At 38.2% G+C, this 17,349-nt stretch overlaps 2 protein-coding genes across 4 annotated transcripts in view; one reads left to right on the top strand and one right to left on the bottom strand.

Annotated features, from left to right (window-relative positions):
• LOC107728621 (nuclear receptor coactivator 3-like) overlaps positions 1–9,993 on the bottom strand; it is a 48,657-nt gene extending 38,664 nt beyond the window's left edge. Inside the window, exon 1 of the mRNA XM_016538872.1 lies at positions 9,905–9,993. The gene's annotated coding sequence lies outside the window, so the exon portion shown is untranslated. The remainder of the gene's footprint in view (positions 1–9,904) is intronic.
• Positions 9,994–15,117: 5,124 nt separating this feature from the next.
• Positions 15,118–17,349, top strand: part of zmynd8 (zinc finger, MYND-type containing 8) — a 21,917-nt gene continuing 19,685 nt past the window's right edge. For all 3 annotated transcript variants that reach the window (XM_016538853.1, XM_016538856.1, XM_016538852.1), the window contains exon 1: positions 15,118–15,220. In XM_016538853.1, coding sequence (XP_016394339.1) covers positions 15,207–15,220 — 14 coding nt within the window. In that variant the 5' untranslated portion in view covers positions 15,118–15,206. The remainder of the gene's footprint in view (positions 15,221–17,349) is intronic.

Genomic DNA, 17,349 nt, shown 5'->3' with positions numbered 1-17,349 from the left:
GCATTCTCGCTCTCTTCTCTCCGACGACCCCTTCTCTCTCACACACGTCTCATTCGCTCCGGTTAAATAGTGTTTGTATAGTGCATTGTTTTAGTCATTCCCGCAGGTTTCGCGCTTATACCAAACGCGCGCGCACCACCACTGATCTATATTAGTGGAGCGCACAATCCGCACTCAGTCTCAAACAGCTTGTGAGGCACAAATACCAAAATGAGTGGCTAACTGCGCTAAAACGTTCAAATACATACAAAATTATGTCAAAATGCCCATCTTGGCGAGTATCCAGTTAAACACAGTCAGTTTTGTAACGTTAAATAGTTGAGAAAGAGAACGCATGTTGTGTAACAGTATATTGGGTCCGTGGATAAACTCTTAAAGGGACCGCAGTCCAATATTACTGCTGCTGTCTGTAATGTTAATGAAAGACCAAAAGACAAAGAAAATCACTTTGAATACGTTTTATAACTTTAATGGTAAGCATTAATCTGTATTTAATTTTTACAATGAAGACTACAGAAATTAAAGTAATCAAATGTAAAAACACTGGATGTGTTATTTTACATTTGATTACTTTAATTTCTGTAGTATTTCTTAACTGAATAAAAACTTACTTAACCTGAAAAACTTAGTTTCATAGCTCTCTTAATTCTATTGCATTTATTTGTGCTGTTGTTTGCAATTATTTTTTATTTGTTCTTATTTTATTACTGACTTTTTGCTTGTGTTTTTTTATGAAAATAAAACTTTGCGTTGAAGAAAAGTAGATTTTTGTTTTTATATATGCTGTCAATTATAGTTCTTAGAAAGAAGATCGGAATCTGCAAAAATCGGTATCGACAGATCACACTAACAAAAAAATCGGAAATCGGAATCGGCCAAGAAAATTGCCATCGGTGCATCTCTACTTTTGGATTTCAACAAAAAATATCTTAATTTGTGTTCCTGAAGATGAACGAGGGTCTTACGGGTTTGGAACGATGTGAGGGGGGGGGGAAGAGTAATTTTCATTTTTGGGTGAATTAACCCTTTAAGCACTGTTTGAAATCCCACAATGTGTTGTAGCATGGGCACTAAATGATAGACTCACACAAATGTCTTAGAAAAGCCAAAGGTGGTGCTTCCCTTCAAATGTTATATCAAATGTTGTACAGCAGTCACAACGAGCTCTGTTGGGACACTTCCTGTAAAATGTTTGTCATTTGTCGTCACCTTAGAGTCTGAACTCCACACTAAAGACAATAGATTGGATTAGTCCACCCACTGAAGTGCCTGCGAAGAAAATGACAAATGTCAAGATGCGAAATGAACGTAATAGATCATCCAAACTGTGTCAGTCTGCGTTCTTGGCATCAGGGTTCTGTATTGTCATTTGCGAACCACAAAGGGTGAAAGGTAAAGCAGCTCATGACAGTATGATGTGATATATATAGTGGTAGGACTTTGGCATTGTGTGTGTATACATAACTCAATTTTAATTAAAATTTAGTAATGACAAAAGGCCAATGCAATTGCCAGCCGCTCTATTAATAGTGCACTGGATAGATGGACCTCCTAGAGGGAAGAGGAAGCCCATCATCTTTTCCACAGCCAGGAGAGCTGTCCCCGCCCACGAATGGCCTCGTCACCTTGACAACAGGCCACAAACATGAGTGAAGTCATGGCGACAAGCAGACAGACAGCAGAGAGACCAGGAGAGAGACCGGTCTTGGACTCTAACCAGTAGAATGACATGCATTTCAAACCGAAAGCCATAAAACCCTCCCACATCCTGTGGCACAAGCATCTAAATCCAGAATCTTAATATGGATCGACATGGAAAGCTTCAATATATTCAATGCAAATATGCACTGGCGAACCACAGAACGCAGATTGTGGTGTCCGTTCAGTCTGTCACGCTCTGTGATGAGTGACACATGTGTCTCAGGTGTGTGACCGGTCCCGACAGCACACGACGGCTGCGACAGTGGCTAATTAAAACATAAATGATGTGATTAAAGGGACAGAGCGTTGCTTTTACCCACCTGGTGCAACCTTTTTTGTCAAGGCCGGAGCATGAGGTGCATCTGATGACACCGCATACCCATTTTCTCACCGAGCTTGTATTCTACCTTTGATTTAATCACTGCAATGCTAAAATCCTATTCAGCGTTGTCCCTTCAACATCATCAGATTATCGGCCTGAGACAGAGAGATTATAGACTCGTGACGCTCCTCAGGAACAAAAGAATAAGCTGAAGCCTATGGAAATACAGTGCAAAAGAGGGGTGCATCAACCTTGGATGCAAATAGGCTTTGCGGTATGAAGGTAGACATAAAAAGAACATCAGACACCATGCAAAAACTATAGTCCACGTTTCAAATAGTGTTGTATAGGGCGCTTCCATAACATGTCTTGTCCAGTGTACTTATTTATAGTCTACTAATTTATTATAGATATTACCTTTTTTTGTTTGACCACATTATACGAAAATAATTATTACAACATGATTGTATGTAACATTTTGGAGTTGAATTATCAGCAAAAATGACTAAACTGTGATACACCAGTGTTTAAAAGTTCGGGGTCGGTAAGAATGTTTTTGTAATGCTCACTAGACTGCATTTATTTGATCAAAAACACATGAATAACTAATATTGTGGAATTTTAGGCCTACTACAATTTAAAATAGCTGTTTTCTGTTTTAATATATTTTAAAATGTAATTTAATAATGTGATGACAAAGCTAAATTTGTAGCTGCCAATCTTCAGTGTCACATGATCCTTCAGAAATCATTCTAATATGCCAAGTTTGCTGCTCAGGAAACAGTTCCTATTATTATTCATGCTGAAACATTTGTGGTGCTTAATATTTTTGTGGAAACTATGATTTTTTATTTATTTTTTTGATGAATAGAAATAGCATTTATTTGAAATAGGAATCTTTCGTAACTTTATAAATGTCTTAAAGTCACTTTTGATCAATTTAATGCTTTTAAATGGTAGTGTATTTTGTTACTGATCATGCAGCTCATCAACAGGTACAAAATGAGGGGTGCTCAACCTTGGGAGCAAGAGGTCAAAAGGTGAGGACAGGCTACTTTAAGCAGGAAGAGTTAAGCATTCAGATATAAAGGGGAAAGTGAGAGTCGAAAGAAGTGGAAAAGAACAGTTCATGTTTAAAAATCACTTTCAAATGTCAGCAGCAATATTGAAAGACTGAACTTGTGCATGAGACTAAATTTGGCCCCATGACCCACAACTGCACTGAAACAAAACTCTCACTTGGAGTAATGCAGAGTTAAAGGCATCGTTCACCCAGAAATGAAAGTTCTTGATATACTTTCTTTTATGAAGTATAAAATAAGACGTTTTTATTAGTGATAGACAGATAAATTTGCCTATATTTAGCCATTTTAAAGGGATAGTTTGCCCAAAAATGAAAGATTTGCTATCATTTAGTTACTCTGTGGAACACAAAAAGTCAAACAACACTGGCCTCAACTAACTATTGAAGTTGGGAAAAAAAAGATTTTTCAAAATATCTTTCACAGAAGACAGACAGTCATTGTAAACTACTAATTTTGAAGAAACTCAGAACTGACACATTGTAATCCGTCACAAGACAAGCAAGAATGAATGATGCTTGGTGATACGAACGTCAAACCCGAAAACTTGATGTACGGCTTTGACAACAGGAAAGAACCCCTTAGACCAGCAGTTCTTAATCCTGGTCCTCGCGACCCCCGTCTCTGCATATTTTGCATGTCTCTCTTGTTTAACACACCTGATTCAAACAACCAACTGTGTTCCAATTGAGATGGTCCCTGAACAGTGTTCACTGCTCTCTACTCCCTGCACATGGGAAATCGGCTGAAGTTTACTTCACTTAAGAACACGGATTTGCGCTTCACTATATACGCTCCTTTCGAACTGGAATCATGGTAGAATATCCTGATGTCCACTTCGCAGGGCACTTACAGTCGAATGAAACGAACCTCTGAAGCGATACAAAAAACATACAAAACATGCAGAGCATGGAGTTGCAACTGGGACAAGGATTAAAGGGATAGTTCACCCAAAAATCTAAATTCTGTCATTAATTACTCGCCCTCATGTCATTCCAAACCAGTAGGAAATTCATCTGTCAAGGCACAGAAACGCAGTAAGGACATCGGTAAAACAGTTCATGTGACATCAGTGGTTTCATTTTCTTTGTGCACAAAAAGTATTCTAGTAGCTTCGTAAAATTACGGTTGAACCACTGAAGTCACATGGACTATTTTAACAATGTCCTTACTGCGTTTCTGTGCCTTGACCGTGGTAGTATCCTTGCTGTCTATGGAGGGTCAGAAAGCTCTCGGATTTCATCAAAAATATCTTAAATTTTTATTTGTGTTCTGAAGACTAATGAAGGTCTTGCGGGTTTGGAACGACATGAGGATGTGTAATTAATGACAGAATTTTCATTTTGGGTGAACTATCCCTTTAAGAACCGCTGCCTTAGATGTTCTTCAATATCTTCTTTTGTGTTGCACAGATTTAAAAAAGTCGCACAGGTTTGGAACGACATGAGGGTGAATAAACAATGACAGCACATTCATTTTTCAGTGAACTAATCCTTTAATTGTAGAGTAAATATTCTACAGTAATGCAGCTCAGTTGTAAAAGTTTTCCAACACTACAGTGGGGTTTTGTAAGTGTGGAATTCTGAGTAACTCTCCACAAACCTTTCGTCAAAATGGGGGGTGGGGATGCTGGCAAAATGAAAACAAGGTGGCCGCTAAGCAGTTGAGAAGTTCATCCAAAGTTGACTTTTTCTCTTTCCATCTACTTCTTTCTCTCTCTCTCTCTCTCGTTCTTCCTCTAGACTCGACTGCCGGAGAACACATCTGGTAACGTTTACCTTGTGACTTCTCTACTATTATACAACAGGGCCCTAAACACAACACAAACACAGAGTCTTGCTAACTTTTTACAATGGTAACAAGACCAGACCAGGGCCTTACCCTCCCGTGGGCTTATTCAGGTGAACCCGTTTTACGAGCATTCTTCAGCAGAGGGTGAGAAAGCCAAAAAAGAGAGAGGGAAAAAAAACCAGGAGTGTGCACTTTTCACTCTTCAAACCTCGTTATCCCCCCCCTTTTAACAGGAAAATAACTACGGATCGCAGAGAAATGTGTACTGGGCTGGAAAATACAACAAATTAAGTTCGACAGCATTGAGAAAATGAAAAACCAAACATAATATTTTCCTTCACGAGCCCTTTCTCAGTCTCAAGTGAAAGTCTTCATGCACAGAAAGTGTTTGCATGTATTTCAAGTTTCACTTTCAGACACCCACAGCACTGCAGAGAGCTTCCTTCCGCGTATGTGTGCATATCGTGCACACGCCATCGCAAGGCACATCCAGCTCGTCGTCACCGCCCGATCGACCTTGAGCCAGTCGTGCAGGAGTGTCGTCATGGCAACACAGCTTTACACAAGCAGCCACAGCTGGATGCAACTTACACATTCCTCTTAAATTCGACTTGTGCTATAGGACACTGAAGGGAGCTGTAAAACGTAGCAGCAACGCTCACGCGCAGATGCCATGCAGAGACTCTTAATTATGACTCACAACAAGTTTCCAAATGATTCACACAGAATTTCTGACTTGCGAAAGACAAACCTTCACAGTTGAGCTCTTGATTGGGTGTCTAAAAAGTGAAGGGAGAAAGTTGCTGTTTATGAACCGGGTAAACAGAAAGAAAAACTGGAAATGTATTCCATGATAAACAACCTGGCATTCATTCGAAGCGCTAAAGGTGTACACTGGATGAGTGAAAGGAATTAAATTTATTACTCACACTGGACTTCACTGAGGAGGACTAACTTTACTTTTTTTTCTCTGGTTAGCAGAATGGAAAGTTACAAGGATCTACAAATTAGTGTTATAAATCATGGCACAAGCTCCAAATCAGAAATATTTATGTTTGAGAATGTTTTCGTTGAGGATCTGAACGGTGCAATAAATCTTTAATATCCTGTAAGCTCCAAACGGTTCGTTTTTCGATTCATTTTGCATACATGAGTCACTGAGATGTGAGTCAACCTCGCCTCACGTATTAAAAGTTAACAGGGCTAAAATTCCCACCTGCACCAACACCTTTAACTACTCCAAGCAAAAAGCCATCACAAGTAGCAGGTATCACATTTCAATTAGTGCAACAATCAAGCTTTTGTTTCAACCCACCGCCACCAACACAAGCGCCTCGGAGCAACACTATACACCCCCCACCATTAATCTTACATTTGAAACAAACACACAGATACATGATATAACAGGACGATTTTCCCTGTTCTGAAAATAACCATCACCCACAACCACAGTTTTCCTTCTTTCGCTCTCACGTCGCACTCAGAGAACAGCAGCATTTCAACTAGGCCTGTCACGATAACAACTTTTTGTTGTGCGATATATTGCCCCAGAAATAATTGCGATAAGCGATATTATTGTCATTTTAAGGACCATTTTATGCCACTGAATATATAATCATAATGTAACAGCATAATAATGCAAGAAGGCCTTTTTTTTTATTTGAACTAGCACCTCATGACTACACCACGTTATGTACGAGAAGCTGCAAAAGACACAGGCGCAAGTGGAATGTACAAAACATGGTGACAAATTTTTAAGTAAATATAATGGGCGATATATTGCGTAAACAAAAATTATTGCGGTCATGTACATATATTGCGCGATAAGTCGATATATTGATTATTGCGACAGGCCTAATTTCAACTTCTTCAACTATTGTGGACTGACAAATGCAAAATGAGCGGGGACGATCAGATAAGTGTCAGAAAGGTGACGAGAAGCATATTAGTCATTCTGCTGTTTCGCTAGTCACAACCTCCTGCGATCCAAGAGGAAACGTGAAATATGCAAAAAGGAACATTTATAATAGACATTAGGGAATATTTTACCCAAAAGTGAAAACAACTTTATTTAACGTTATTTCTGTCTTCCGTGGAGCGCAAAAGGTGAATTCTGGATGAATATCATGGTCGCTCTTTTCAAAATAATGGAAGTAAATGGGGACTGGGGCGGTCAAACTCCAAATTCTATTAAAAGTAAATAAATCAAATCATAAAAAGTATCATAAAAGTGGGTCATAAGACTTGCAAGTGTTCTGAAGTCACATGATAGTTTTTTGCGTGATAAACAGACCAAGACTAAAGTCATCTCTGAAGCATGTGAATGAATTGTTCTTTTGAGTCGGAGCATTTCCCTGAAATGGCTGATCCAGTTCACAAAAATAGAAAGTCACGAGTTCAAATCACTGACCGGTATTGTTAAAGTCAATTAAAAATAAAACTGACAAAAGCACATATTACTAAAATTAAAATTAAAATACAAAAAAGTCAAAATATTAATAAATACTACATTATTATATGAATAATACTAAAATAACACCGTCACGGGCTCATGATGCATCAGTTAACGGCCACTAGATGGCAAGATTATCAGTGAATAATAACTTAAATTTTGGTCTGTTCATCACACAATGCTTCAGAATACATTAAAAAAAACACACAAATCAAACAGTCGACTTTTATGATACTTCATGGTGCTTTTGCCACCAGTTGTCTTGATTTAGCCTCATTCTATTAAAAAGAGCAGTGTGGATGTTGCTAAAAATGTTAATGACAATATAATAATAATGACAGTTTTCATATTATTTGGATTAACTATTCCTTTAACCACAACAATGGACTCTAAAATAAGACAAAACACATAAGATGTTTAAAAATGTTCAAATCGAAACTCAGATGGTCCTTCAAAAATCATGGGAAATCTTTCGCACAAGCCTTTTTTTTTCTTTTCCCCTGAGAGCGTCCGAGTTAATGAGTTATAGAACCCGAGCTAACAAATGGACGAGGACAGAGAATCTATGCATCCTTTAATTCTTAACCCCATCTGCAGTCAAAGCGTTCAACACAAGATTGATTCATAGTTAATGCAGCCTGACGCTCGGCGTGTGAGAGAGAGGGAGCTGGGGAGAAAGAACAGATAAAGGGGGAAGGGGGGCTCAGCCTGCGACCAGTGTGAAGAAGAGTTCAGAGGGTCTTTTCCCACACGCAGTCAGGACATTTGTGGGTCCCGTAGCGTGTGAGCACCAACATACACCGCTGTGCATAAAGCATGTTGTGTTCTCATGCGTTCAACTACAGAAATGCTTTAAAATTGCACGCTTATATTAAACTATTTTTATACACTGAATAAGTGCACTACAGGCTAAAGAGGCTGCAGCTTTGAAATTTAATAACATAATTATTAGGAAGATTCTTACTGCACTATGGAGGCAATAAAAGCAAATCAGCCATGGTTCTAAAAATGTTATTAAACAGTCAGAGTGCAAGCATGTTATCTACCTGTACCTTCAGTGTCCAAATAACAAGCTAAATATATTTCAAAGCGTCTATATATGTCAGCATGAGTGCATGTGGATTTGGGGGAAACGTTGGTTGGTCCTACAAATGTGGTTCTGTGATCTTTCTATAAATGGGTAGTGAATATTTTCAAAACAGTGGGATGTGGTCAAACTCTTCTAGCTCAGAAACTGCTGCATTCTGGATCACTACATAACATGAATCGCTGTGAATTCAGAGGAACTTCCACAAACTTGCCAGCAGCGCTGCACTGCACGGAATACCTCAGGCTAAAACATTGCAATTAGCATTGCAAGGGCAAAGAATAGGAGTGTTAAAAATAGTGTCTCTGATAAGAATCGTTCACGTTCCTGCATTCACAATGTGCACGTTTAAAAGACGCCTGTCGTGTCCAACAACACTATCTGGGTAGAGAGTTCACTAGGGTTTGAGACACAGACATAATTACAGCACCTAATACAGTCTGTATGACCTACATCACACTTTATCATGACAAATATGCAATATGACAAAAAAAATTAAAAAATCTAAAAGATGTCACAGGGACATATCCTCCTGACTTGTGCATCATTATAGTGGTCAACACTGATTTGAACGGTTTTCTCAGCTAATTAATACACCACAGTTTGGTAGGTAGCAAAGCAAAAGCATAAAACACTGTAAATATTGCCCAGCTTTAATTTGTTCATTTCTGACTTATGATCATTTAATCTCCACCCTCTTTGTCATTAGCCAGGAAACTATCTTGTTGTTTGGGTCATTTGAACGTCATCATATTGAACTGAGAGCAAAAGTTACAAAACATCCGCATAATAAAACATCACACTACTCATCTGAACAGATCGTTAGAGGTCAGCAAGTTGTTCATTAAAGGTCAGAGTGAAAAAGTTGGAAGAATGAATAAAAATAAGTATTTATGATAGTGACAGATAATGGGTTAAGATTGTTATGCTTAAACAAACGAACTTTAGACCATGTAAACTATCAGGTGATCCAAAAACTGGTAAAAACAAACTTGATGCTGATCAAAGAATTAAAACAAGCAAAACTCCATATTATATTAATCTCAATATTATATAAACCAGCAACGGGAATAGTACAGCAATTACAAAAATAACTTACTCATTTAGGGTTGTGTATCTCAAAAAATTCAGACTGGATTCAACCCTTTACAAAATATTAATTAACTTAGGAAACAAACTGCGTCTACTTAATGGCAAAATGTTAATAAGATCGCATAAGAATTAAAGAAATAAAATTCACAAACGGATCTTATTATGAAAAGTAAACAAACATGCTGGAGAATGTTGTTTCTGGCAACACTGTTACTACGATTATTGTCTCAAAGGCAGAATAACTCGGTGGCAAGATCCCCACCGTGGACAAGAATGTACTTCTGAACAACCGGCATCGCGTAACATTGCTTCACGAACACAACAATAGCTTAAATGTATCCACTTACGAACGCAATGAAGTGATTCGGTTCACTTACCGGTTTAAATGTATCCAGTGAAACACTCCAGTTTCTTTAAGCCACTTCTACGCATCCGCCATCTTCAGCATTAGCTATGTTTGTTTAAATGGGAAACACTCCCAAAGCTTAAAGAAGCCTGCCCGAACCATGCGCGCGGGGACTTCTGGGTACTGTAGTTGCTCCATCCGGCCGATCCGCGCATTCTACACAGAGCTAGAGAGAAAAGAAACTACAAATACATGAACCCCCGCAGATCGAAAAATAGACATCCAGTAGGAGATGGGCAGTAGTAGCAATATTGTAAAAAAAAATATATATATATTGCATTTATTTTTAGCTCATCCAAGGGCCACATAGAGATAAAAGTCACGTATCCCTAATGAGTAGGGTGACGTACACCTTTATTTACATAAGTTGAGTGTGATGAATTCGTTGTCGAATTATTTGTTTTGTAGCACACCTTTTTATTCATAATCTGTAAAAATAAAATCATTTTATTGGTACTACAACATGTGCATAAGTCTCATGCGGTCCACTAACATTGCAGCCACAGTATAAGCCAATGTACAAGAACACACTGCACAGTTTACACATATATACACACTCGAGATTTACACGTAATATACACACAAAGTTTACATTACACAATATACACGATGTACAAGCACTTGAACAGTTACGCTACTTGAAGTTATACGAATAAGTTGCAGAATGCTTTTCAGTATGCACAATATTGCATAATGTGAATTAGTTTGCAACCAAAAGTGATAGAAATACTGTGGTTATTTGTGTTGGAAAATATAGGCTATATTTTTGAGGCAAATAGGGAGGCAAACATCTATAATTTTATTTGTCATTACTAAGACATTATATTATGCATTGGTTTTATTATGCATAGAAGTAAGCTATTGTTTACATTGATGATACTTGCTAGGCAAATGGGTGACATACCGTGTGTTTTTGTATGGTTAGAAAGAAATATGTTCTTGTAAAGGTAAAAAAAAACATCAAAATTAATTTTAAGCGTGTAAATAGTAATTAATAATAAAATAAAATAATAAACAATAAATATTTTCGAAACTGCTGCATGTGCAAAAGGAAAGCCTACAAAATAAAGGCTGTAATGTGCAATAAATATGACACAGCAAACTTTGATAGCATTACTGTAAATTATCAAAAGCATGTGAATCTATGACTGATATGCATAATAGGCTCGCATTTTGTCATGCATATTTATATCTTCATGTAAAGAGAAATAAATGGTCAAAAAGGCATTTTAGGACACACTCATATTATTGTGGTCTGCAGAGGCTGCAAGTGCTCTGCCCTCTGAAGACCAGACCTGGAAGATAGCAATGAACTCGTCTCCATGGTGATCTCTAGAGAGAGAGAGAGAGAGAGAGGGAGTAGTAATTAGCTCAATGCTTGCTGTTTCCTGTCATGACAGTTCCCTGCTATACAACCCTTGGTCTCATCTGGCCAACAAGCATAGATGTGAACCTGAAGCATTAAGCAATTTAGCCATAATAATCACTGAGGAAAAACTCATATAGCTATAGAATATATTTTCAAATTTCATTTGTGGACTTGTATGTATGTGCAAAGTTTAAGCAGAGTTGTACTTTTTAAATCTTAATTTTAAATACTGAAGAATAATAACATGCCATACAAGATAAAACATTTCAGTTATGAGCATATTTGACCACAAAACTGAGAGTACCCCAATAACATTCTTCAGAAACCCAGAAAGAGGCCCATAGACCTGTTGTTGTTCCCTCCCCCAATTCACAGCACAATCTGACTTCCCCCTTCCTAGAGTGTGAGATGGTTTACCCCCCAACCCCCTCACTTTGTTTGTCCCCTTTGAAAGGACAGGAGATAGCAGTTTTTTTAAGGACAGGAGATAGCCCCCAATCATCTGGATCTATAGATTCTCTACCTGCAAACATGCAGTCATGAACCTCTCATTCGCCCATCCCCTCTCCAGATTAAGTGTTTTAAAGATTTACTAGGTTAAATGAGCTCTTCAGGAATGTATGAATGAAGAGTGAGTAAAAAGCGTTCTGTTTAATTCAAGGTTAGGAAATTGTATCACTAAGCTTGAAGCTCTTTAAAGAGAATTTTCACCTGAAAATAAGCATTCTGTCACCATTTCCTCACCGGCAAACCTGTATTACTTTCTTTTTCTGTGGAAAAAGGCATTTTGAAAAATGGCTCAGTGTTGTTGTTGTTTTTTTGCCCGTACAATAGAAGTCAGTGGGTACTGAAGCAGTTTGGTTACAAAAATTCTAAAAAATATCTTCTTTTGTGTTCTGACGGAAAAAAAGAAAGTCATACAGAATTGGAACGACATGCAGGTGAGTAAATGATAACAGATTTTTCATTTTTGGGTGAATTATCCCTTTAAGGCAACTGAGTGTTTAATAAAAGAGAGAAACGAAAAGCTATATATATAGATATTACCTCTAGAGATCTTCCAGGCTGTCAATATTTAAAAAAAAAATACATACAGTATATTTATGCATACAGTTTTTATAACTAAAGTGCATTTTGAACCTGTGACTCATGTTAATATCTTAAGATACTGTAGATATGGAGCTGAATGATATCAGTGTGCCTATGAAAAACTCTCCATATCATCAATATTTCTTTGACTTGAGATCTTGCATGCTGTGTGAGTGTGTGTCTGTGTCAGTATGTGTTTTGATTTATTAATGCAGCAGGGAGCCTCAGACAGCTGTCTTCAGCATAGATGACAACATGAGGAGCAGAAAGCTGAATAGCCTCCTCTAGTGGACATACTGCGACATGACCTACCAGGTCTCTGAACGGTATTGACCTTACAGGCAGAGTAAGCGATTTCTGGTAGCCAATGTTGATATTTGAAATCACCAAAACAAACACGCCCCTACCCCAAAAGGGTCTTGCCCCTATTTTGATAGCTCCGCCCCACATATACGTACGCAACCCAGGCAACGATTAGTTCTGTGAAACAAAGCAAAACCAATGTTACACCGTGTCTACGGACGTGAGCGGCGCGGCGCAACAAATCCCCGACAGAAAACTGCTGCCGGGTTCTATTTATGACGTGCTGACACAAATTTCAAATGGTTTTCAACGGTCGTTTGATCGCGTCCAGTGTAAGCAGACTTTAGCTGTTGTAGACACGGTGTTACTCAACTATTGAGAAGAAACAAAGCAACCTCGGCGTCCGATCGCAGGCCTCCACTCCTTGAGTTCTCTCCAGCGCTGGAAAGCTGATCCGATATTTACACGGGTCCTACTTCTTGCCTTATCTTTCCGCAGACGTTTTCCTCTTTTGTTTTTTATCCGCCATCTCTATCTTTCTGTCGCTCGGCTCGGCTAATGTCCGTCCCATGCACTGAAAGCTCTCTCCTCCACATCACGAGTAGACACGCCCCTTATTGCTGATTGGCTACAAGTTTGTTTTGCTATTCGGCCCGAATCAGTTTTCTAAAGTGTTTTTGGAAAATCTCATATCCTGCCTTTAATGTATGTTTTTAGTTGACGAAGGACTATGTTGTGCATTCTATTTAATGGTTTTGAATAATATAATTACAAGGGCTTTTGATTTGGTTAGCACCATACATCAGAATATCTTCTTTTGTGTTCTACTGAAGACAGAAAGAGGTTTGGAATGACGTGAGTGTGAGTAAACGATGACAGAATTTTCATTTTTTTGACGAACTATCCCTTCAAGAATTAGTCATTGAACAGCCCATGTTGATTTACTGCTAATACTGGGGTGAACCTGACCCCCTAATTTTCTTACAGTTTTGTCTAAGGAATTGGGCTAGTAAGGAACCACCCAGAACACACCATAGCAACAACCCACAAAAACCTGGCAACCTGGTATTGAGATTTGCATGGGCAAGAAAATGTAAAAATCAAAATGTGTAGTATGGAGCATCTAGTCATGTTTGCATACTCATTGTAAAACTAGGAGTTTGCCTTGATTAAATGTGCATGTGTCGTTGGTTCATTTTAGATGTTAAAACACAAAGTCTGGTTTTGTAAGGAGACAACAAGCGTGGGGTGTGTTTTGGCAGCTGACTCACTGCAAGGTGCTTCAGAACCTGTCTAACTAGAGTGGGTTTTAGATAAGCTGTGCCCAAGCCCCACCCCCTCAGATCTGTTGGAAACATATGGTCATGGCATTTTGAGTATAAGTTAAGGATTGAATACACTACACGACTTTTCAAATCTGAACAGCTTTTAAAAAAACTAGGCATCATACATTTACCAGACTGTAGAAAAACTGGACATCATACACTAAACGACTGAGGATCACACACTACCAGACTGTTCAGTCATTCAGGACACAACAAATTTACACAGAAACGTGCATCGTTAGGAGACGCATGGCAAATGAAAGCAATGTATTTTCTAAAACAGGCTCAAAATATCAAACACGTGATAAATCCTCTGACAGAATGAAAAATCAGAGTCTGATATCTTAAAGCGTTGCTGGTCCCAATTGACTTGTATTTTTCCCATGGAAATCATTGGGCACCAGCAATTGTTTCGTTGCCAAAATATTGTCTTTTATGTTCCACAAAAGAAAGAAACTCATACAGGTTTGGAACAACTTGAAAGTGATTAAATGATGACAGAATTTTCATTTTGGGGGGAACTGTCCCTTTAAGGCTCTCTCTTTACTGTTTAAGTAGAAATCACTCTTAACACTAATGTACTTGAAGAAACAACTAGATAACCAGCCCAAGCTGTTAAAATGAAATCATTTGTAGAATCAATGATGTGGTAAGAATTAGTGAATGATTCAGAGGTAATGAAGTAGTGAATGATTAGCACATTTGTATAATATGTATCCAAATATATGTATTAAGGCTGAAAAACATAGATTAACTTAATATTTATCATTTAAGTTTGATTTTCCTCTCAGTAGAGTTTAATTTTAGCACTCAAGGCCTTGACTGTGACACCTTTTTACTACTTGTTTTAATTTAACGTAAAACGCCTTTAACAAGAGGTTGACTGTAAGTAATTTAGCTCAGTTTTAGCTGTACACATCCAAGGCCTAGCTCCTTTTTCAGTTCACAATCCTGCCACAGCCTGTCTGTACTGAACAAAAGACGTTTACTCAGGAAACCCGTCAGCCAATCAGCGGCTGCCTTTCATCCTGCCTGTACAAACCGGCCAATCACAGAAGTGCTTTCATAGCTGTTATCAGAATGTTGGCTTGGCTGGCTTGGAGAGCAGAGACTGCTGTGTAGAGAGAGAGAGGGAGGGCTGTCCTCCATGTTTTAATAAGCATTGACATTACCCACTGTTTTAAGCCATGCATCCACAGAGGTAAGAGATTTTTCATTGCTTATATGCTTTTTACACTACCAGTTCATGCTAATGGTTGCATTGTGTCATGCAGAAATACAGGATTTTCTGAGAGACAGGGGACAAAAACCTGTCCCAACACCAAAGAGCTGGATCCTGGCAGGCAGAGGCAACTCAGAAATCACACTCACACTGTGTTTTAGTCTCCAGGCTCGCATGGCTGGCCTGTGCTAACACTGTGACCAAAATGGCCTCTCCTGGTCTCTCTCCTAGTAATGTTTCTTTAAAGCCGGAGAGGAGCACAGTCGTGTCAGGTTGTGTCACAGGCCAGACCTCTCAAAATGATAGGCCCTGAAGAGCAGACAGTACAGACTGTAAGAGGAAGCGCACATGTAGACTAGCACCACAAATAGATGCATTAAAAACAGTCATTGTATGTGCACATCTTTTAACATGCATGTGAATGAATCAATGGATCCAGACTGGACAATGAGCATCCTTGACCCTATTACAAAATCACTGAGCAATTGAAATTATTTTTAGTGGGTACGTGAGCTCATTTTGGAAGCTGGCTGAGTGTAAGTCAGTCTTGAGCAGCTAAATGACAGCACATAAGGAGTATTCCCAAGACCTGCAATTTACCACAACTCCTGGCAGGCAGAGGCAACTCAGAAATCACACTCACACTGTGTTTTAGTCTCCAGGCTCGCATGGCTGGCCTGTGCTAACACTGTGACCAAAATGGCCTCTCCTGGTCTCTCTCCTAGTAATGTTTCTTTAAAGCCGGAGAGGAGCACAGTCGTGTCAGGTTGTGTCACAGGCCAGACCTCTCAAAATGGAAGGCCCTGAGGAGCAGACAGTACAGACTGTAAGAGGAAGCGCACATGTAGACTAGCAGAAAGATCGAGCAGCAGTTTTGGCTCAGGTTGCAAGTTAAGGGAACACTTTTCAATGGCTGACATAATGCTGAATGTCCATTTTGCTCAGGATATAGGCCTAATTTGCAAAAGCACACAGCAGAAAGCTTCTGCTGAAAGAGTTATTGGATTAGAAATAGAAGAGACTTTCTTTTCTATAAACAGATGCATATAGATGGTGAATTAGTCTTGTGTTTGCCTTTCTTGGTTAAATAGCTACAGGCTTCTGTCTGTTGACTCAGGTTGTAAAGACTCTGGACAGGCCAGGCATTTTATCAAAACTTAGTTGTGGTATGAGCTGGCAGCCATTTCAGACAGACTTCCGCTTTCGACTGTGCAACCACAAAGACTGTTTTTGTGTCTTGTGAATGCAAGCATTTTTTCTTAATGTGGCATACTTGATGTTACATTTGTAGCCAGCATTTTAAATATTTCTCTTGGATGGCAAGTCATTGGATACTGTATTTACTACAGCAGGGGTCTGATCAGAAGGTCAAAGCAGTGGACTAGTGGTGTTTTTCCACAACCATAATGTCAAACTGAGGCGTTTTTTGTTGTCCTTAACTTGCTATAGCAGTCATCGTCAGTAAAATAACCTGCGCGTTTGACAGTTTGTCTGTTAACGCAAGTGATTAAACCTGATTGTTTATCAGCTTCACCTGTCTGATTGACAGGATCAGGCACTTGTGAGTTCATGATATCTGTTTGAGATTATACTTCTAGAAATGTGATTTATTATTTAACTGCTGAGATTTGAGGGGGATGGTTCAGTTTGGTTGTTTAAAAAAAGAGCAGAGGATTAATTACAACAGGGAAATATAAGAAAACAAATAATTTGAATTATAGGTAATAATTTAAAATCATCATTATTAGTTGTAGACAACTCAAAGTAACCATGATAAAAAAAACAATTTTCAAAATATTAAATTATTAATTTTTGTTTTATTGTTTAAAAAAAATTAAGATAAGTTTAAATGTATTTTACTCCAAAAAATGTCATGTGTAACCATAATTTTTTGCACCTTGAATAAAATTGCGTACACATTTTAATCATCGTCAAAAAAGTTGTAATATATTTTTTCAAGGTTAAAAATACATATATTTAATAAAGGCTTTTTTGAAAATGTAATAATTTTTTTATTATTATGATGATTTTTTATTATTAATTATATTTAATTATTAATTATCTTAATGAGGCTTTTTTCTTCCATTTTTTCATTATGATATCAAGAC

This window comes from Sinocyclocheilus rhinocerous, unplaced genomic scaffold (genome assembly GCF_001515625.1).
Source record: "Sinocyclocheilus rhinocerous isolate Xijiao unplaced genomic scaffold, SAMN03320098_v1.1 scaffold757, whole genome shotgun sequence".
NCBI lineage: Eukaryota > Metazoa > Chordata > Actinopteri > Cypriniformes > Cyprinidae > Sinocyclocheilus > Sinocyclocheilus rhinocerous.
The sequence above is the reverse complement of the archived record's forward strand: the minus strand, read 5'-3'. Positions and strand labels throughout refer to the sequence as shown.